The 21,002-nt window shown below is 55.3% G+C and overlaps 1 protein-coding gene across 1 annotated transcript; it reads right to left on the minus strand.

Annotated features, from left to right (window-relative positions):
* Positions 1-1,338: 1,338 nt before the first annotated feature.
* Positions 1,339-18,580, minus strand: LOC102401107 (endoplasmic reticulum mannosyl-oligosaccharide 1,2-alpha-mannosidase-like). The gene is given in 13 exon segments (XM_044926726.1): positions 1,339-1,642; positions 1,645-1,696; positions 2,338-2,469; positions 2,546-2,743; positions 3,200-3,320; positions 3,934-4,124; positions 6,994-7,182; positions 7,566-7,698; positions 8,239-8,371; positions 9,054-9,162; positions 10,667-11,065; positions 13,548-13,761; positions 18,555-18,580. Coding segments are annotated over 13 exon segments (2,046 nt in total). The 3' UTR covers positions 1,339-1,493.
* Positions 18,581-21,002: the final 2,422 nt, after the last annotated feature.

The raw sequence follows: 21,002 nt of genomic DNA on the forward strand, positions 1-21,002 counted from the left end.
TTTTCCTTATCATTTTGGATTTCCTTTACTTCCATGTGCATGTTTTCCTTGAGCTCTTCTAGCATTTAAAAAAGGTTATTTTCTTTTTTGACTGCACTAGGTCCTTGCTGCTATGTGAAGGCTTTCTCTGGTTGCGGTGAGTAGGGGCTACTCTTCACTGCAGTGCACAGGCTTCTTGTTACGGCTGCTTTTGTTGCAAAGCATTGGCTCTAGGGCACACGGGCTTCGGTAGTTGTGGCACGTGGGCTGAGCTGACCCTCAGAAGCTGGCATCTCCCCAGACCAGGAATCGAACTCATGTCCCCTGCATTGGCACCTGGACTCTTAACTACTGAACCCCCAGAGAAGGCCTCTTTTAGCATTTTTAAACAATTCTCTTAAAGTTGCTTTCTAATAATTCTGATATCTGAAATTCTTCAGGGATGGTTTCTATCAACTAATTTTGTTCCTTTGGGTAGAGCACTTTCCTGCTTTTAAATTTCTCCTTGTGATTTTGCTGCTGCTGTCGTTGAAAGCTGGCTGTGATTGGTGCGTGTGTGTGGAGGAACAAGAGCTGGGAGTTGCCACCTCTGCCTTGTGGCTGCAACCTTCCCTTGTCTTAGGCTTTGCTGAACTTTTTGCTGACGTTTTTCATTATATCTAACAGGATTAGGATTTCTGAAGGGAGGAATATGACTTTCAGTGCACAGAACATAGAGCTGGGACCCAAAAGCCTGGAGTGTCTCAATCTACCCCCAGCATTTCAGAGACCAGTTCATCCACATGGGAAACCTCACAGAGCATACGTGCTTCTATCCCAAATGAAGTCCATCTATTGGGCTAGGAGCTGGTGAACATGCCTCCCAGCCTTGCCCAGCCCTGTAAAGGCAGGGGTGGATCCCTGAGTCCAACGTGTAAACACCACAGCCAACCAGGAGCCCAAATCCCCATGAGGTCAGGACGCCCCGAGCCCCTGGGTCGGGCGTGTTCACAGGCTGTGACCCCGAGGCTGGGCTGCACTAGGATGTGCCCAAGACCGTCTCTGATCACATCATGGGCTCTATGCCAAAGTGGCCTGGGGTGACCAGACGCCCAGGACCCCGAGGAAGCCCTTGCAGGGCAGCAGGAGAGTGTTCAGGCTTCAGGAATGTAGTCAATTGATTTGATTTTCTAGGAAGAAGGAAGAAACTCGCTGGGTGGACAGGATCCCCAGAATCACACCGCCCATTTATTCCTATGTGTTCTAAACGGTATTCCAACAGGAACCAGGCGAGGAGCACAGAACCAGCGGCAGAGCACCAGACACCCAGTGGCCACGCCGAGCAGCTACGAGGCCCCGCAACATCGTGGCCCTGTGGCCCGCCGGCCTCTGTCACCAGCCCGGCCCGGAGCACGTGCCGCCAGCTGAGGGGACACCTCACAGCCAAGGTCAGGGCCCGGGTCTTGCCAACAGGCATCCTCACGGACAGCACATATCAGCCTCCTGGGCAGCGCCTACTCATGAGCCATCCCGCCCTAGGAGGGGGCCCAGATGGGCAGGGGGTGAGCCTCTGTGTTGAACACGTAGGTGTCCAGGCTCAGCAGGTCGGGGTCGTCGGAGAAGAGCAGATACAGGTATTTGAGCGTCTCTCCCAGAAAGAAGCTCTCCATCTTGTCCCTGGGCTAGGGTGGCGGGGGTCCTGGACGTTGCTGATGGAAGAATAGCCGCCCGAGGGGACCTGCTCGAGAGCCGAGGCCGCAAGTCACGATGCTGGCTCAGCCCTCTGGAGGGCTGCCAGCCAGAGGTGCGCCCCCAGGGGCACTAGCCCACCCCAGAACACAGGGCCCCCCAGGGCAGGGTCTGGGGCGGGGAGGACTCCAAAGCCCAGAGGGAATGGCCACCTGGAGGTCAGCCGTGGTTCCCTTCAGTGACCAGATGCCAAGTGCCACCTCCAAAACCTGTGCAGGCTTCACAAAGGCCCCAAGGCCACCCGAGGGGCATAGAGTCCACCTCAGGGGCCACAGGGCAAAGGTCATGTTGCAGCCATGCCAGGGTGGGCAGTGTGCCCTGGGCATAGCAGGGGGTAGTGGGCCCTGAGCATAGCAGGGGGTGGTGCGGGTTGGGGCCCCCAGCCTGGGGAGTAGTGGCCCAGAGGTCACCCACCTGCTGGGTGGAAACACGCTGCCCAAGCCACATGGAGGACCCAGCAGAGACACGCTCTGTGTGGCTCGGGCCACCACAGGGACCCTCCCGACACAGCTGTCCCCCAGACAGGACAGACGGATGCCCCGACCCCCGGGCCCTCACAGCAGGGCAGGGCCTCCCAGTGCAGCCCCTGGGAGGTGACGGTGAGGCCCTGGGGACACGGCGGGGACTCACCCGCGTGTAGGTGTTGAAGCTGCGCAGGATCTCCCAGCCCCAGTCCTGGTACTTGTGGTCGCCCGTGAGGCGGTACAGGTAGAACAGGCTCTCCACGGTCTCGGGCCGCAGGAGGTTGTGTCTGTCGGCCGCCTGGGGAGGCACGTGGGCTCAGGAGGTGCCTCCCGGCACTCCCATCTGGCCCAGCCCTGGGCCCAGCATGGCTCACCTTCACCTGAACATCCTTAAGGATCTTCGTGTGGTGGAGGTTGAAGTGTGCGATCTCGGGGCTCAGCCCTGTCTCCATCTGACGATACATCTGGTAGCAGGTGTCCATGAGTGCCTGGGCCAGCTCCATGTGTTCAGCAGGCAGGCCGTGGTGGGCACCCAGAGCCAGTGTCCCCGGCAGGAAGCACACCAGGTGGTCCTGAAACCACAGGGTCACCTCAGCAGCGGGTCCAGCGCCGTCAGGCCTCAGACAGGGGACTGAGCTGCGGGCCAAGCACACAGGGCCCCACACAGGCAGGGGAGAAGCTTCTGGAAGGACCACCTCAAAGGCTGACAGAGCCCTGGCTGCAGGAGAGCAGGAGGGGGTGCAACTGGGAGTGGGGGTTCCCTGAGAGTGTGGAAGGAGAGACTCGGGGCAGGGCAGGGGACCTGGAGGAGGTGGGGGCTCCGAGGTGGGGGCCCTGGCACCCCACAGACCTCAGCTCCTCCTGCTGCTCTCACGGAACACCCACATCCACCCGGGACCGCCCCGCTCCACGGCCAGGATCACGAGGTCCCCCCGGTCGTCCCCACTCAGAGCCATCAGACATCAAGCACAGAGGCCGGGTCCCCACACTGCCTTGAAGCCGCATCAGGGAAATACGCTCCCACTCACCATCTTGGTGCTGAAGCGGCCGTGGTTGAGCTCCCCCACGAAGGTCAGCTTCCTGGGCTCAGACCTCGCGAGCAGGTGCTTCCTGATCCCGTCCACGGCTTCCAGGTAGTCTTCCAGCAGCCTATGCAGACCAGCGGGGCCTGTGTGCTCTGGCCAGGTGGGCGCACAGCCCTCAGGTCCACAAACAGGGCTGACCCCGAGGTCCTGTCCCCGTTCTGGGATCTAGGAGGCCCGGCCCTGCCAGCCCCATGGGGTCAGCCTCTCGGGCTTCTGGGCCGCCCCACTCGAGTGAGGTCAGTGCCTCCCACCCAGCCCCAAGGGGCCACTGGAGACCAGCCTCTGCCCGCCTGATTCACCCTGAAGCAGCCTGCGGGCTCCCAGTCAGTGACACTTCCTGGGCCACAGTCACCCCCAGGCTTGAGGCTTGAGAGGACCCCAGCCCCCCACTGGGGTTTAGGAGAGGAGCGACTAGACAAGGAGCGACCAGGCTGCTCCCTGGGAATGTGTGAGTTTTCAGTGTCAAAGCGCTAAGCACGAGGAGGCCCACATGGCCCTGGCTGCCTCCCGCCGGAGCCGACGACCGAGCAGCCACCGCCCCAAGGAAGACCTCTGTCTCCCACCCCGGTGGCCGGTCCTTGCTCTGCGTATAGGATGAACAGGAACACCCCTCCCCACAGAGGGCCCCGCCGCCCCGAGCCCAGGGGCCACCCCGAAGGCAGAGAAACAGGCCTCACTGCCTCTCCTTCTTCCCGCCCTGGATCCACTGCTTCAGCAGGTACTCGTAGTAGCTGTCGGCCCTGGCGCCCAGGGTGAACACGCCCAGGTGGGTGAAGCTGCCGCTGTTGGTGTTGATGAACATGGGCACCAGCCCGTCCAGCTTCCCGTGCAGCGCATGCACGCGTCTCGTCACCTCCTCTGCGGCCTCCTGGGCAGACGGTGGGGGCGGTGAGTGGGTGGGCCACGCAGAGAGGCTGCCTTCTGACACAGTGCCCGGACGGCCGACCATGGGGCTGAACTCGTCCCCGAGATCCTTCCCAGCCTCCACCCGGGGCCGTGTATGAGGCCACAGCTGTGGGCCTGGCACCCCCTCTTGAGGATTGCTGAGTGCTCCCACTCCCTCAGGGCTGGCAGGCACACCTGTTTCCCAGCTCAAGGTTTCTACTCATGATGACACCTGCCCCTAAGTCCTCAGCCACCGGGGACCGTCTATTCCCTCTTCCAGACCCATCCCGCCTGGGCTCCTATCTAGCCAGAGCAGCACGTGTGTGTCCCCAAGGCTCTGTGCACGCTTCCTCACAGTCGTCCGGACCCAACAGTTACACACCCATCAGTGTGCACACTTCCCTGGAGGGAGCTGCTTTACTCCTCTGCGATCTCGCAGCTGCCGAGACACGGCAACGTGTGTGTGCGCGCCAGTGACCCTTATGAACACGTGGCTCATTGCACATGCAACTGCCCTCGGGTGTGTGGGAACCTCACATGAACGGCGTGTGTGCCCCTCCATCACTAGCAGGGGCTCCCTGACCTAGGCTGGCACCTGGCAGGCCGCAATTCATCCCAGGATCGGAACACAATGCCTAATCCACGGGCAGCAGAACAGAGAGACTGACTCCGTGAAAATGAAAATCTCTTGTACATCTAAGGACACCATCCACGCTGGAAACATGCAAAGTACAGATGAGAGAAAAATATTTGCCGCATATGTGATTCAGGATTACTATCCAGAATGCATAGAGAATTCCTCCAACTCAACAACAAAAAACCCAAACAACCTGATTCACATGAGGGCAAAGGATTTTCATAGACATACAAATAAGCATATGAAAACATGTTTAACATCATTGATCATTAATAAAATGGAAGTAGGTACCACAAGAACCAGATATCACCTCACGCTCACTTCAGTGGCTACTACCAACCAACCAAACAAACAGAACAACCCAGAAAACAAGTGTTGCAAGGATGTGTAGAAATTGAGTCACTTGTGCATGGCTGTGGAGATCCAGAATGGTGCAGCCGCCTGGGACAATGGGGTGGCGTCTCCTCAAAAACACTGGACACTGAGTGGCCTCACGCTCTCATGGTTTCAGTTCTGGGCATTCTGTCTAACAATGCGTCCTTACAGCCGTGTTCAGAGCCGCGTCATTCACTATAACCACAGTGCGGAAGCAAACCAGTGTCCGTTGACGGATGAATGGAAAAGCAGTGTGGTCCATCCGTGTATGGATTATTATTCAGTCTTCAAAAGGAAGGAGATTCTGCTGTTACTCTGTGGGTGAGCCCTGCGGACACTATGCTGCATGAAATGAGCCAGACTCACAAGGAGAGACGCCGTGTGGTTCCACCTATGTGACAGACCCTGAACAGCATGCTTCATAGAGACAGAAGATCGAATGGAATGAGTCAGTATGTAATGCGTGCAGAGCTTCGGCTCATCAGATGAGAAAGTTCTGGAGATCCGTTTCCCAGCTGTGTGAACAGATTGAACACATATGAACTGGATGCTTCAAGATGGTTTTATGATGGCGAATTTTATGTTACGTGATTTTCTTACCACAATAAGAAAAGAAAGAGGCAACATTTTAAAAAATGAAAGTATTTTTCATGCAGACAGAACGTAGGTGCTCGTGTCCAGGGCCTGGGGGAGCGGGGAGTTTCTGTCTGGCTGAGGACAGGGGGTCCGTTTGGGGAGGTGACGGTGATGATGCCTGCATGCTGGCCTGGCCGTGCTTGACGCCGCAGGACTGTGCACAGAGAGGCGTCCCTGTGCTGTGTTCTGTGCGCTGTGTGTTTTAAGAAAGCGATGACAGGTCGAAGACTTTCAGATTTGATATTCACTTTACATTCATTTAATAATGCATATTGTCATGGATACAACATAGAAGAAAAAAGACTCAAGTGTAGATGCTGTGGGTCTGAATCCCCATCTCCCACTACCTCTGATCTTGTATAAGTAACCAGCACCCTTCCTGCCTCGGTTTCTCCAGTTTCAACTGGGAAGGGCTACGGTGATTGCAGCAGGAACTACATAAGCTGAAGCCTCTCACTGTGCCAAGCCACTCTGAAAGGCAGAGCGGGGTGGGAAATGAGGGTCCACAGGACTAGTGTGGGTCCCACCCACTCAGGTGCTATCTGTTCTCTGGGCTCAGATGGCAGGGTCCCCGGAACATTTGAGGGAGGCATTTGGGCACCAAGGAAGCCTGTAGTGAATAGAAGCTCACACAACCGAGCCTCTTTCCAGGCCTTCAAATTAGGGCTTCTTCCCCGGGAGAAAGACTCGGGGGTCAGCACTGCCCCGCCCCCCAACCAGGGGCCAGGCCGGAAGGCCACTCCAGCTGCCCACCCGGGACACTTGTGTGCAGGGCCCGGTCTGATGCCAAAACGGGACGACGACGACGTCACCTACGCTGACCTGGCTACGAAACCCAGAGCTCCAACACACCCCGTGGCACTCAGCCACAACACAGCAGGCGGGCCTCGCCACTGCAGGAGGGCCCAGGACAACGGCAAGTGGACACCAGGCCACGCCGAGCGCGGCAGGACAAGCCGTCAGCTGTCGGGGCCCCACGGGGCGGGCCAGGCAGACGACTCAGCCTCCAGTCAAGGCCTCTCCCATCTGCGCCTCTGGCATCACCAGAAAATGAGATTCTGCAGGAGAACGTGGGACAAGAACCAACACCGACGCGAGTCTCATGGCCCAGGACCCACAACCACACAGACCTGCACTCACCTCCACGAGCCAGAGACGGCCCCACAGAAAACCCGCACCAGCCGGGGGCAGAGCCCCTCCGTACCTGAAATTTCTTATCCCCCGTGAGACGAGAGAGCTCTCGGAACTCCAGCTGAATGCTTGTCACCTCAGCCACCGTGCTATCAGAGGTCCATCGGGGTGGGTGAGCAACTCCAGTGCCAATGTTTACATCGGAGTATGGAATCTTAGAGGGTGTTCGGAAGGCAGGCATTAACCGATTTCCAAAATCCTCCTGATACACAACACAGCGATGAGTCAACGATTCCTGCTGCTCGGCGGCCTTGTCTCCACGACACGATGGTGAACCCAACACCCATTTTCATCTAATTCCGTGGACAGACCCAAGTATGCTGGCTTCACCTGACCCAACCCCGGCCAGCTACAAAAATCGAGCTGGGCTCAATTAGTTCAGAATGACCTCACGGGCAGGCGGCAGGCTGGCACAATGCTGCTTCAGCCACCCACGTGCTCGGAAACAGACGCCAGAGCGGGAGGAGATAGAACCGGAAACAAACGCCCGCCACAGCCTAATCCCGCGAGAAAAGCATTGACTGCTGAGCACTTGAGACCCCAGTCCCCCCAGGACGCGAGCAGACCCGACGCCGGGACACTCACAGCCTTCTTCAGGAAGAGGATGTCCCCAGACAGGTGGAAGGCACTCAGAAGCCCCCCCAGGATCCGGATTGTGCTCTCAAACAGGTTGACGTCAACCCCAACCCGCAGGAGCATGCACCTAGCACAGAGCACCCTGGGCGCTCAGAGGCCGGCTGCTCTCCTGGGCTGGGACCTGCCCTGGCTCTGGCTGACCCCACGCCCTCTAGTCTCCACGTGCTCCCCCGCTCCCGCTCGCCCCCCTGGACGGCTCGGGGCCCCGCAGGACGCGGCCTCACCCCTGCCCCCACCCCTTCTGGACGGCAGGCACCACGCACCTGCCAACTCCCAGTCCTCCCTGCTGACCCCACTGTGATGCGGAGGCCCCAGCACCACCGTCTGGGCAGGTCCAGAGTGGAGCCCCCGCCTGACCGCCCCCCGCCAGTAGCTCCCAGAGAAAAGGGCCGATCTCTCTCACCTCCCAAGGACCCGGAGCGCCAGACGGGCCAAGAGGACGGAGGACAGAATGGCCCTCCTCCTCTCTCCGCGTCTCCTCCGTCCCCCCAGCCCAGAGCAAAGAGGCTCAGGTGAAAACCTCAGACACACGGCAGGAAGCAGAATTCTTCCCAGTCCCTCTCAAACAGCCCACGCTGTGCTGAAGCGCCTCTGGCCTGGACCCCAGTTGCGACTCCACCTTCAGTTTACTCCAAGTACCTGAGGCGACAGCCCCGCCACGGCCTCCGGGTTCTCAGCTGCTTTCTGAGGAGCTGGCAAGACGGGAGGATTTGCTGGTCTCATCTGCCCTGCTGCTGCCGACCTGCTGTCCACAGCTAAACAGGAGAACCTATTTTATCTCAAATACGCCTCAAGGCCCAGAGGAGAGTCAAAGGGCACTGGAAACAGCACCTACACAGCCAGCCCTCCTGGAAAAGGACAGGCTGGGACCTCCGCAAAGGGCAGGTCAAGGAATTCCAGAGTGGCCACAGGGAAGCAAACCCTGCCCATAGCTCCCGGCAGCTTCTATCTTTATCCCCACCCACAACCCACACACTTGGCCTTTATCTTTTCCACTTCAAGGAGGCCCACGGTGGCACACGGGCCATTCACAGCCATTCACGGGAGCGACCCGAGGCTCCCCCTCCAAGGAGCCTCGCGCAGAACCCAGGAGGGAGCTGCCCCTCCTGCTGGCACCTGTGCTTCCTTCCCAGCACTGCGGTGCATGTTAGGAAGCGCCTGCAGCGCAGCACGTGCAGACTCTGCCTGTACCCTCGGACCTGGATCTCGGTGTGAGAGGGCCGGGCCGACAGGCCGCTTCTCACAGCGGACGTCTGGGAAACAGTCACACACCGCAGATTAACAGCCACCTTATAGCGGGGCACTGGGAACATTCTAGGCTTCTCCTTGTCTCACTTCCTGCCAATGCGTTGAAGTCTAGGCCTCCTGCCGCTGCCAGATCGCTGTGCCACCCCTTAGTCAGCCCTCAGGACGCCTGAGGATCATGCAAGCTGGTACCTGTCCACTCGTCGGCCACGTGGACATAGGACAAGAGGCCGAAGAGCATCACGACCACCAGCAGGAAGAGGACCACCGTCCGCTGTAACCTCGACAGCTGCTTCCATTTCTGAGGAACAGAGAATGGCCATTTTACTGAAAGGAGCACACGGAGCACTCTCTCCCGCCGTGTCAGACTCCGGGAGGATGAGGAGCAATTCCCAAGGCCCAGCGTGGGGCTCTGTTGCTTCTGAACTGGGGACGTTTCCTGCAAGTGGGGGCCACAGGCTGGAGCAGTACTGCAGCTGACTCCCGCACCGGTCCACTTAGAATGAAAGCCATGGGGAGACCTTTTCTGGGCCTGGTATGGGCGTGGAGAATGACTGGCAGCCGGGTGTGCTGGCCGCAGCCCCCTCCCGCCTCACCTTGGCCCTGCAGCCCACTAGCTGGGCTCAGGCCCCCACCTCTCCACAGGTACAAGTTTCTTGCATGGCACTAAAGGCCTCCTGCAAAAAACAATTTTTTAAAGGTCCATCTGGGAAATCCTTGGCAGTCCAGTGGTTAAGACTCTGAGCTTCCACTGCATGGGCCCAGTTTGATCTCTGGTTGGGGAACTAAGCTCCTGGGTGCTGCCTGACTCAGTCCAAAAAAAAAAAACCCTCCTGAGAGGCAGGTCCATAACAGACTAAAGAGGACAAAGGGTTCTGGTGGTGGCTCCTGGATGCTTCTGATCTGCCAGGCCTTGTAATAGGACGACAGTGACCCCAGCAGGCATATTTTATTGAAGTGAGATCAGGTTCACAACTTAGGTTCTGGATCAGTGATGTGAAGGACTTAAAAACCACAAGGTCTGTCTGGGGTGAGACATGAGTATTGTTTTTCTTTCATCTTCATGAGGCCATGAAAGTCAGAAATAACAGAATTAAGGTGAGGGAGATCATATTAGGTTGTGTGTGTGTGTGTGTGTGTGTTTCTCCTTTTGGTCTCTATCAGTAGCTGGACAAAAACCTCCTGATTCGTGGCAGACGTAAAAGAAAAGCACCTCTGGGGACATAGGCCTGAGTCAGAGGAAGAAGTTTGTTATAAAGTTTTAAATAATGATGGGGCAAAGTTTATCCAAGGGAAATGGGTTTCTAATTGACAAGTAGATGTCAGGGCCAGAAGGATAAATGAAATCCCACGCACGGGCTCCTCCTCCCTAGGAGCACTCACACACTCAGGGCTGAGGGTGTCAGTGAAGCGCCAGGGGTCAGTTCTGTGTGACCTCAAAGAGTCAAGGGTGGGTGACTCCTTCGACAGAGGCGCAAGGGGTCTCAGACGGGCCGCTGCTACGGAGTCCAGGGCCCCCATCCAAGGCCGTTGTGCCAGAGCCCACCAGAAACACTGGGCGACACAGCGGGCCCTACGCAGGCCCCGCGGGGCCGGCGCCGCGGCCGGGCTCTGGCAGGGTCTCTTCCCGGGCCCCGCGGCGGCACCGCGGCCCCCGCAGCCGGCGGGCGTGTGCGGGCGCGGCTGCGGGGCCGGGGCCGGGGCCGGGGCCGGGTCGCAGCAGTCCCGCCCGCGGAGGCTGTCTCACGCCGCGCTCCGCGCCCTCCCGGCCCCGCAGGCCTGAGCCCGGCTCCGGCGACGCTCACCCGCCACGGCCAGCTGGGCCCCCGCGCTCTGCCGCCGTCCAGTCTCCCGCCGGGGCTCAGCGCCAAGGCGCCCCCGGGCGGGGCGGGCCGCGGGTGCGTGCCGGCCACCGGCGCTGGCGCCTCAGGGGCCGGGCGGCGGCGCTGCCGGTACGCCGCGTGCGTAGAAGCCCGCCCGACCGTTACCCGGCTCTGCCGGGCGGACGAGGAGCCGCTCTGGTCGAGCCGATCCCCCGGCGTTCGCGGCGCTGCGTCCCCGCCCGGCTCCCCCGCGAAGGCCTGGGGCGACCGGCCGAGCCTTCCCGGGCGGCTCCGCCGCGTGCGCGGGGCACCCCGAGTCTCGGGGTGGACCTGACCCGGCTGTCTTCCCGGAGCCTTGGGGTGAGGCTGGGGCCTGGCCGACTGGGCTCAGTGAGGACAGAGGGCTGCAGAGTCAGGCAGGTGGGCCCTCGGGGTCTTCATCGAGTGTGTGTGTGTGTGTGTATGTGCGTGTGTGTGTGCGCGCGCGCGCATACGCCACTTAGTCGAATCCAACTCTGCGACCCCATGACTGTAGCCCACCGGGCTGTGGGCTCCTCTGTCCCTGGAATTTTCCAGGCAAGAATACTGGAGTGGGTTCTACTCCCTTCTCCAGGGGATCTTCCTGATTCAGGGATCCAACCCTGGTCTCCTGCATTGCAGGCAGATTCTCTGCCATCACCAGGAAAGCCATTGGACCTATACGTTTGAAAGTCGCTCAGTCGTGCCCGACTCTTTGCGACCCAGAGTCGGTATAGTCCGTGGGATTCTACAGGCCAGGATACTGGGGTGGGTAGCGTTCCCTTCTCCAGGGGATCTTCCCGACCCGGGAATCGAACCCTGGTGTCCCGCGTTGCAGGCGGATTCTCTACCAGCTGAGCCACAAGAGAAGTCCATTGGACTTATTAAAATTAGCAAAGGGAACCCTCAGTGAATGAAAATTAGTCAAGGGAACCCTCAGGGAGGTGCAGTCAGGAGACCAGGAGCGGGAGCTCGATCGCCCTACGGGGCAGCCTCAATAGCAGACCCCACAGGAAGATGCTGACCTACATTCGCCCCAGGCAGAGGGAGATTTTCTGCCTGCTCAGCAACCGTTCAGCCAATGAGAGTGCAACAAATAAAAAGCCGCCACACCTCTGGCTCCCGGTTTTCTCCAATGGACCCTTTGTTTAGAACAGCCCCCCTTCTCATCTATGAAAGGGTTTCTTTTGTTCTCAGCACTTGCTGGAAGGTCACCTTTGTTTGTCTTGGATTCCAGTTCTTAACTGTTCCAGAATAAACCCACGTTGCGGGTAAAATAACTGGCTGTTTTCTTGTTCCAGGTCAACAGCCAGTTACAAACTACAATGGAAGAAGCGTAAGAGCAAAGAACCGTCAATCACAGGCCCCCACAGGACAAGTGCATTGCTTCTCCCAGAGGAAGTCACCTACCTCAGCGACTTAGCCCACGAAAAACCATCCTCACCCTGAACTCGCAGTCTTTCCCAGGGAGATTTCATTAAAAACAACAAAAAACCTAAAACCTCTCACCTTCCTCACTTTTCTCTATAAAGCAGCCACCCCTCTCCGTTTTGTTGGCCTTCCCTATGGCCTGCGTGTCCCAAATCACAGCTCCTGTGATGTTCCAAAGTCCACTTTTGCTGGTAAAATAACTGAGTGCTTATTCCTGAGGTCAGCAGACTCCATCGTCCTCAGGACGCAGCAAAGAGCACTGCTGTGAGCTTGTTCCCCTCAGCACACGGGGCAAAGCAGGCCTGGGCTGCAGAGGGCTGCTTGATTTGGGCCCCGCCCAGTGCTCTCTGCAGCCCTCCCTTGGGCTTTCCAGGTCCCAATGCCCACTCCCCCCATGGGGGAACCCACTGCTTCCTGCCATCCCAGCTATGACCTTCCTGGGCCTCAGGAGGGCTCCCCAGCACAGGCCCCTACTGCCCAGCACCTAGGCCTGTCTGCCCCTGACCCAGAGACCTCCCTCCCTCCTCCCCCTCCTCTCTAGGGGTCATCTCTGGGGCCTCTGCAGGTCTTCCACACACCACTCTGCTGGCAGTTCCAGCCATGCCCTCAGGACTCCTCCCTGTACAACCAGTTACCAGGGAAACGGTGGCATCTGGAGGAGAGTTTGTCATGGTTTCTCACCCTCCTCCCCCAAGACAGCTGGTTCAAGGGACAGCTTCTGGACCAGCCCCCAAGGTGCCTGATCCACTAGGTCTTCCCAGGCTCCCCTGCAACCTTAGGAAAGAGCTGGATGGAGCACAGGGAGATTCCTGGGCAGCCCAGATTGGGTTCAGCTCAACCAGCGGGCTCTCGTTTCCACAGGGCCAGCAGGCTGCAGCCCCTGGACGGACGCAGACCTGGGACACCCAGTGCTGCTCCCGCCACACTTGCTGGTCAGACAGCGCGCTCGCCAGGCTGGGCTGGATCACAGCACCTTGTGTTGACTGGAAATCCCTGCATTCTGGGAAAAATGAGTTTGTCCATCTTTCAAAACTCAATTGCTTCAATTAGCAGCTGTCTGGGTGAGAGATGATGGGGGCACATGGCTCCTAAGGAAGCAGGAGGGAGGTGCTTGTAGCCATGAGACCCCCGACCCACAGGGAGCCTCACCCTGGAGAGAGGACTCAGCACGACCAGGGTCTCCTGGTCACGGAGTCCTCGAATCGCAGAAGGACAGACGTTGCAGGAGACGGCGAGGTGTACCCGGGACCTCTCTGCGCTGAGCGAAACCTCACGTGAAGGTGTAATTATTTGAAAATAAAAAGGCTTTGTGAAAGCAAGCTGTTTTAATAGTTTTACCCAACGAACTCGACTTGGGAAAGAGGCTGCCCCGTCGTGGCAGTGAGGAGCCCCTGGGCCGGGCGGGACCCTCAACCTCGGCCTCCTCCTTGGTGACCCTCGTCTGCCCCAGGCCCTCTGCTGGCCTGTGGAGCAGCTGGGAGAAGGCAAGTAAGGCACAGGTTAGAGCCTGGATGGAGGCACAGCCCTGGGCCTGGCCCTGACCCCGCCGGCACACCCGGGGCAGGAGGCTCACTGCCACTGAAGCCCCCGGGACAGCACCCTTCCTGGGGGAGACGGCCGCATGTGGGCTGGAGGAGCGGGGAGGGGCGGGGCGGGCCTGGCCACTTAGGAGGCTCTTCACAGGAGGAGGGGGCAGGCGCCCTGTGCTGCTCTCCAGGCAGGAAGCGGGCAGGGCCCGGGCAGCCAAGCCCGTGGAGAGAGACCAGAGGCAGCCGGCTTCTCCCCACCTTGACCAGGCTGAGGGTGTGCAGTGAGGGGCTGTGCCCACCCCTCCCTGGGTGGGGGGGTAAGGAGTATGGGCACCGTGTTGTCAGAAGCTCCCTGTAGGCTTGGGGCAGGGGCGGGGGGGGGGTGGTGCCCTCCACGGGTCCCACTGTTTTCTGGGGCCTGAGGCTTTGGACGGAACTCGAGAGAACTCTGCCAGGCATGCAGGCCAAGCTTCCTGGAGAGCCAGCTCCGGACCTGCTGTGGGCCTCAGCCGGGCAGGGAAGGGACGCCCAACTGTGACCCCCAGGTTCAGCTGCCAGGGAGGGAGGAGCAGCCCCTTCAAACACAGCGCTGGCAGGGTTAAATGGATAAATACCCCACTTGGATAAAAAGGGAAAATTCCTAAAAAGATACAAATGACCAAAACTGATGCAAGAAGAAATAGAAAATATGAATATATGTATAAGAAAATTGGGTTAGTAATTTAACCTCCCTCCAAAAGAAAGCCCAAGCCCAGATGATGTTGCTGGTGAAGTCTACCAAGCACTTAAGGAAGAATTAACACCAATGTTCACAAACTCTTCCAGGAAACAGAAGAGGAGGAAACACTTTCCAGCTCATTCTATGAGGCCAATATTAATCCAATACCAAGACTGGAAAGAGGAATCACTAGAAAACCACAGACCAGTATCTCCCATTAATTTAAACGCAAAAATTCTCTACAAAATGTTAGTTAACAGAATTCAGCAATACACAGAAAACACTGTACATTTTGACCATTTTTTTCAGGAATGTAAGCTTGGTTTAACATCCATAAAATGATGTCATCAGATCAGATTCAGATCAGTCTCTCAGTTGTGTCCAACTCTTTGCGACCCCATGAATCGCAGCATGCCAGGCCTCCCTGTCCATCACCATCTCCCGGAGTTCACTCAAACTCATGTCCATCGAGTTGGTGATGCCATCCAGCCATCTCATCCTCTGTCATCCCCTTCTCCTCCTGCCCCCAATTCCTCCCAGCATCAGAGTCTTTTCCAATGAGTCAACTCTTCACATGAGGTGGCCAAAGTACTAGAGTTTCAGCTTTAGCATCAATCCTTCTAAAGAAATCCCAGGGCTGATCTCCTTCAGAATGGACTGGTTGGATGTCCTTGCAGTTCAAGGGACTCTCAAGAGTCTTCTCCAACACCACAGTTCAAAAGCATCAATGCTTCAGTGCTCAGTTTTCTCCACAGTCCAACTCTCATATCCATACATGACAACTGGAGAAACCATAGCTTTGACTAGATGGATCTTTGTTGGCAAAGGAATGTCTCTGCTTTTGAATATGCTATCTAGGTTGGTCATAACTTTCCTTCCAAGGAGTAAACATCTTTTAATTTCATGGCTGCAGTCACCATCTGTAGTGATTTTGGAGCCCAGAAAAATAAAGTCTGACACTGTTTCCACTGTTTCCCCATCTATTTCCCATGAAGTGATGGGACCAGATGCCATGATCTTCGTTTTCTGAATGTTGAGCTTTAAGCCAACTTTTTCACTCTCCATTTTCACTTTCATCAAGAGGCTTTTGAGTTCCTCTTCACTTTCTGCCATAAGGGTGGTGTCATCTGCATATCTGAGGTTATTGATATTTCTCCCGGCAATCCTGATTCCAGCTTGTGTTTCTTCCAGTCCAGCATTTCTCATGATGTACTCTGCATATAAGTTAAATAAACAGGGTGACAATATACAGCCTTGATGAACTCCTTTTCCTATTTGGAACCAGTATGTTGTTCCATGTCCAGTTCTAACTGTTGTTTCCTGACTTGCATACAAATTTCTCAAGAGACAGATCAGGTGGTCTGGTATTCCCATCTCTTTCAGAATTTTCCACAGTTTATTGTGATCCACACAGTCAAAGGCTTTGGCATAGTCAATAAAGCAGAAATAGATGCTTTTCTGGAACTCTCTTGCTTTTTCCATGATCCAGCGGATGTTGGCAATTTGATCTCTGGTTCCTCTGCCTTTTCTAAGACCAGCTTGAACATCAGGAAGTTCACGGTTCACGTATTGCTGAAGCCTGGCTTGGAGAATTTTGAGCATTACTTAACTAGCGTGTGAGATGAGTGCAACTGTGCAGTAGTTTGAACATTCTTTGGCATTGCCTTTCTTTGGGATTGGAATGAAAACTGACCTTTTCCAGTCCTGTGGCCACTGCTGAGTTTTCCAAATGTGCTGGCATATTGAGTGCAGCACTTTCACAGCATCATCTTTCAGGATTTGGAATAGCTCAACTGGAATTCCATCACCTCCACTAGCTTTACTCTCAACCAATTAGGGAAAGAAGAGAACTTCCTAACCTGCTACAATTGCCTGCAAAACCCAATAGCTATTATTGTACTTGATAGTGAAAAATCAGATGCTTTCCCTCTGAGATCAGAAGTAAGGCACAGATGTCTGCTCTCACCATTTCAGTCTTGGAACGAGAGGTTCTGTCTTATTCACTCTCCCAAGAAAGACACAAACAGCTTCCAGACCGGGAAGGAAGAAAGGAGAGTGTCTATTAACACACAGACAATGCAATCCCTACAAATGCTCAGCAACTGAGAACAACCAAAAACCTACTAGACCTAATAAACAGGTCCTGAAAGCTTATAGACACAAGGTCAATGCTCAAAAGTCAGTGTTATTTCTACATGCATATTACTGATGACCAGGCTAAAAATAAAGAAAATAATTTCATTCAAAATTGCAGGAAAAAAAAAAACTTGGGAATAAATTTAATGAAATAACTGTAAGTTTTTGTACATTAAAATCTACAAAACACTGCTGAAAATAAAGATATTCTAAATATTAATAATGGATTAAAAGACTCCATTTTTTAAGACTGCAGTTGTCTTAATATATAAATGTCCTGCAATCTCTATCAAATCTTAGCAGAAATTGACAAGATGATCCTAAATTACATTTGTAATTACAAAGGACCCAGACTAGCCAGAGCAATCTTGAGAAAGAATGAGGCTGGAGCGCTGACGCTAGGTGTGCGGAGCTGCGGTAGCCTGGCCAGCAAGACACGCGGGTCAACGGAACAGCGCTGAGAGTTTAGAAACAAACCCTTACACTCATGGCCAACTGGTGTCCTACAAAGATAGCAGGAAAATTCGGTCATTAAAGGGTAGCTGTTTTTCAACAAATGGTGCTGGGTCCGTTGGATACCTGCATGAAAGGAATGAGTTTACCCCCATCCGACCCTGACCTTACCCCTGGCCTTCTACCATATAAAGAAAAGAACTCAAAACGGATCATAGACCTAATGTGAGAACCCAAACCACATGACTCTTGGATGGAAACATAAACAAAATCTTTGTGGCTTTGGATTGGGCAAAGATATTTTAGATACAGCAGAGCGCAATCAACTACCAAAACATTTGATAGCTGGACTTCATCAAAATTTAAAGCTCTTGCACCTTAAAGGCCACATTAAGAAACTGAAAACACAAGTCACAGCCTTGGAGAAAATATTAAAAAAACATGTCTGATAAAAGAGCTTTATCTAGAATATAAGACACTTATAACTCAATATGAAGAACAAAATTAACCCAGTTAATATGGGCAACATATTTGAATAAACATTTCTCCAAAGAAAATATGCAAAAGGCCAATAAGCACAAGAAACAATGGTAAACATAATCAGTCATCAAGGAAAATGTCGATAAAACCACCCTGAGGAACATTTACATTTATTAAAACCCTGCACCCAACAACAGCAAAATGCACAATTTCCTTCAGGTTCATGGAATATTCACCAAGAAAAAACATCTTATGAATCATAAACTAAGTCTCAATATATTTAAGATCATACAACATATGTACTCTGTAACATATGTAATCAGTAGCTGAAATACATTCAGAGAATTTCCAAATATTTGAAAATTAAACAACAGACTTCTAAATAACCCATAAATCAAAGCAGAAATCACAGGAGAAATTAGTAAAACATGAAACTTAATGAAAACAAAAAACACAGCCTTCAAAGCATGCAGGATTTGTGGCTTAGTGGAAGCTTTATAAGAAAATGCAAAGTCTTGATTCTTGCTTCTAAACACCTCCTAGACCTGGGTATGTTCATTCCTTGTAGTACCACCATTCTCTCAGCTGCTCAGGACAAAAACTCTGGAGTTATTCTTGGCTCCTCACCTTCTTGTCCCCTATCTTGTTGCATCTGTGTCTCTACACTGGAACACTAATTATCCCAGTAACTTCCTGGGTGGCCACCTGCTTCTGCTCTCATTATCCACATAGCAGCCGGATGGTCCTCTCTAAAAGCTAAACTGAACCATGTCCCTCTCTTGGTCTAATCCTTCTGATCTCACATAGAATCAAGCCGGGCCCTCATCGGGCCCGACACAGGACCGCGTTCCCCACCTCCACAACCTCCTTCCTGCCTCCCCCATCGCTCCCCTGCTCCAAGCTCTGGCATCCCCGTCCCTGAAACACTCTTTCCTCAGATATTTGCACGGTTTGCTCTCTCATTTAATTCAGAAAAAAAGCAACCTGTATTGATTATTTAACCATCCATTGATCAAAACAACAATAAACATGTATTATCTCTCAGTTTCCACCGTCAGGAATTCTGGAGCAGTTTGCACAATGGCTCAGGCTCCAGGTCCCTCACTAGGTGACAGTCAGGACATCGGCCATGCTCGAAGGCTAGATGGGTCCAGAGGGCGCCTGGAGTTTCCAAAGGGGTTCACGCCCACAGCTGGCGAGTCGGTGCTGGCCACTGGCAGGAGCGCCTGTCCACACTGGCCTCCCTCAGAGCAGGTGACCCCGGAAGAACGGCGCCCGAGCACAGCCGTTCCTCGGACCTCCCCTTGAGAGCCACACGTGCCCCTCTGCCACAGCCCTCTCGGAAGCAGTCCGCCGGTCCCACCACATACAAAGAGAGGGACTGGGGGTCCTCTGAAGGGGCGCATATCGAAGACGTCGCAGGGGTGCCAAGACTACCGCACGGCCCCATCGAGCTCTGTCCTCCCCTTCTCTCTCCTCCTTGGAGCATGCGACACTGCGGGAAATGGTCTGAGAGCCTTATTTGCTTGCCATGTGCTAAGTCAGGAATCTCACTTTCCTGCTGCTGTACTCCAGTAATTTAGAGCAGTGCCTGCCACGCCACGGGAGCCCAGCAAATGTCTGTGGGTGAATGAAATGTGAAAGTCCCCCTACAGTGGGACCTGTGGGGACGTTGTAATATTGAGAAGATGCGTGTCTGCATGCTCAGTCGCTCAGTCATGTCTGACTCTTTGCGATCCCATGGACAGTAGCCCACCAGGCTCCTCTGTCCGTGGAATTTTCCAGCAAGAATGCTGAAGTGGGTTGCCATTTCCTACTCCAGGGGATCTTCCTGACCCAGGGATCAAACCTGCATCTTTTGTGTCTCCTGCATTGGCAGGCAGATTCTTTACCACTGCGCCTCCTGGGAAACCTGTTGGGAAGGCCGGCTTCCCGGAAGTTAGGGTTTGGAAAGTCAGTGAGGACAGGGACAGGGGGATCCTGTGGGAGAGGCGGGCAGAAGAGCCATCTGGAGAAGGTGTGCGATGGAAATCAGCGTGAGGGCAAGCAAGATGGCACCATGGGTGTCCGCAGCCTTGCTGGTGAGGGCCCTCGGGCTCCCCCAGGCCGAGGACGGAGTCCCAGGGGCCAGGCCTGCAGATGGCCAGCCCCAGCTCCCCAGGCCTGGTCTGGAGGCAGGCCCTTGACTGGCCGCAGGCCAGGAGTCTGGACACAGCACTTGTACAAAAGCTCCACCTGCCCGTCAGTGTCCTCCTGATGGAAGAGTGTCCACAAGCGACTCAACTTTCAGAGATCACCGGGTGTCTGATTTGGCCAAAATCCTCGGGAAAATCCCTGAGGTGGGGGGGGCGGAGGGGGGTGGAGCCTGCTTGAGTCACGTGACTCCCTCTCAGCCAGTGGGCCAAGGCCAAGGAGGGACCGTACGTGTGATTGACAGCCCTTGCTGGAGCCCCTGGGCTGGGGTCAGGGAGGAGGGGAAGCAGCTCCCTCCACATGGGGAACCCGGTTGGGCTCCGGTTGAGCCCCAGGCCTGGCAGTGCAGCTGGAGGCTCCCTGACTCCCCCTGGGATGGACAGGACCTCTCTCCCACTGGGGGCCAGAGGCGGCACCCCAGCATTCCTCTGTCCTGACCACAGAATCTGACGCACCGGACTCAGGGGCCCAGTCCCGGCGGCATCTGTGTGCGCCTGTGTGAGAGTCACAGGTACCTCCAGTCGCGCCCCAGGGCGGCAGCAGTGCTGCGAGTCAGCACCGTGTCCCGCGTCCCCACAGCCCAGCCAGACCGACCTCCCTCTTAAGTGAAGCTGCTTAGTGATGACTGAGCAGACGCAGGCCTGGAAGCTTTCAAGCCTTTATTTTCACTTTTTTTTCCCTCTTTCTTTTTTTCTTTTTAAAAATGCACTTCTTAGCTGCACTGGACCCGCATGCAGCGTGGCACATGGGCTTCTCTGGTTGCAGAGCTCAGGCTCTCACGGGCTCCGTCGTGTGGTTCCCAAGGGCTTTTCTAGCTGTGGTTCCAGAGCTTTGCTCTGCAGCATGGGGTATGGAACAGTCCTTCCCCTGTGTTGGAAGGCAGACTCTTAACCATTGGACCAGCAGGGAAGTCCCAGGCTTTACTTCTTTTATCAGCACTCCTGATTTTATAAGCTGCTCTGCTGCTTAGTCACTCAGTCATGTCCGACTCTCTGTGACCCCATGGACTGTAGCCCACCAGGTTCCTCTGTCCCTGGGATTTTCCAGGCAAGACTCCTAGAACAGATTGCCATTTCCTTCTCCAGTGGATCTTCCCAACCCAGGGATCGAACCCCAGTCTCCTGTGTCTCCTGCATTGCAGGCTGATTCTTTACCACTAGCGCCCCTCCTACCACTAGGAAGCCCATTAACCCCATTCCTACCCAAATCTCCTGGTAAGCTTAGATATAGTAGGACTTCATGGTGATCCAAATAGTCTTAATAAGGCTTTGAAGCATCTTGGCACAGGCAGGCATCTGCTCAGGCAGCCTCAGCCCGCGGCAGGATCTTTCGCAGCAAGCAGCAGGGTCGAGCCCTTCTG

Source organism: Bubalus bubalis, chromosome 12 (genome assembly GCF_019923935.1).
Source record: "Bubalus bubalis isolate 160015118507 breed Murrah chromosome 12, NDDB_SH_1, whole genome shotgun sequence".
Classification (NCBI taxonomy): Eukaryota; Metazoa; Chordata; class Mammalia; order Artiodactyla; family Bovidae; genus Bubalus; species Bubalus bubalis.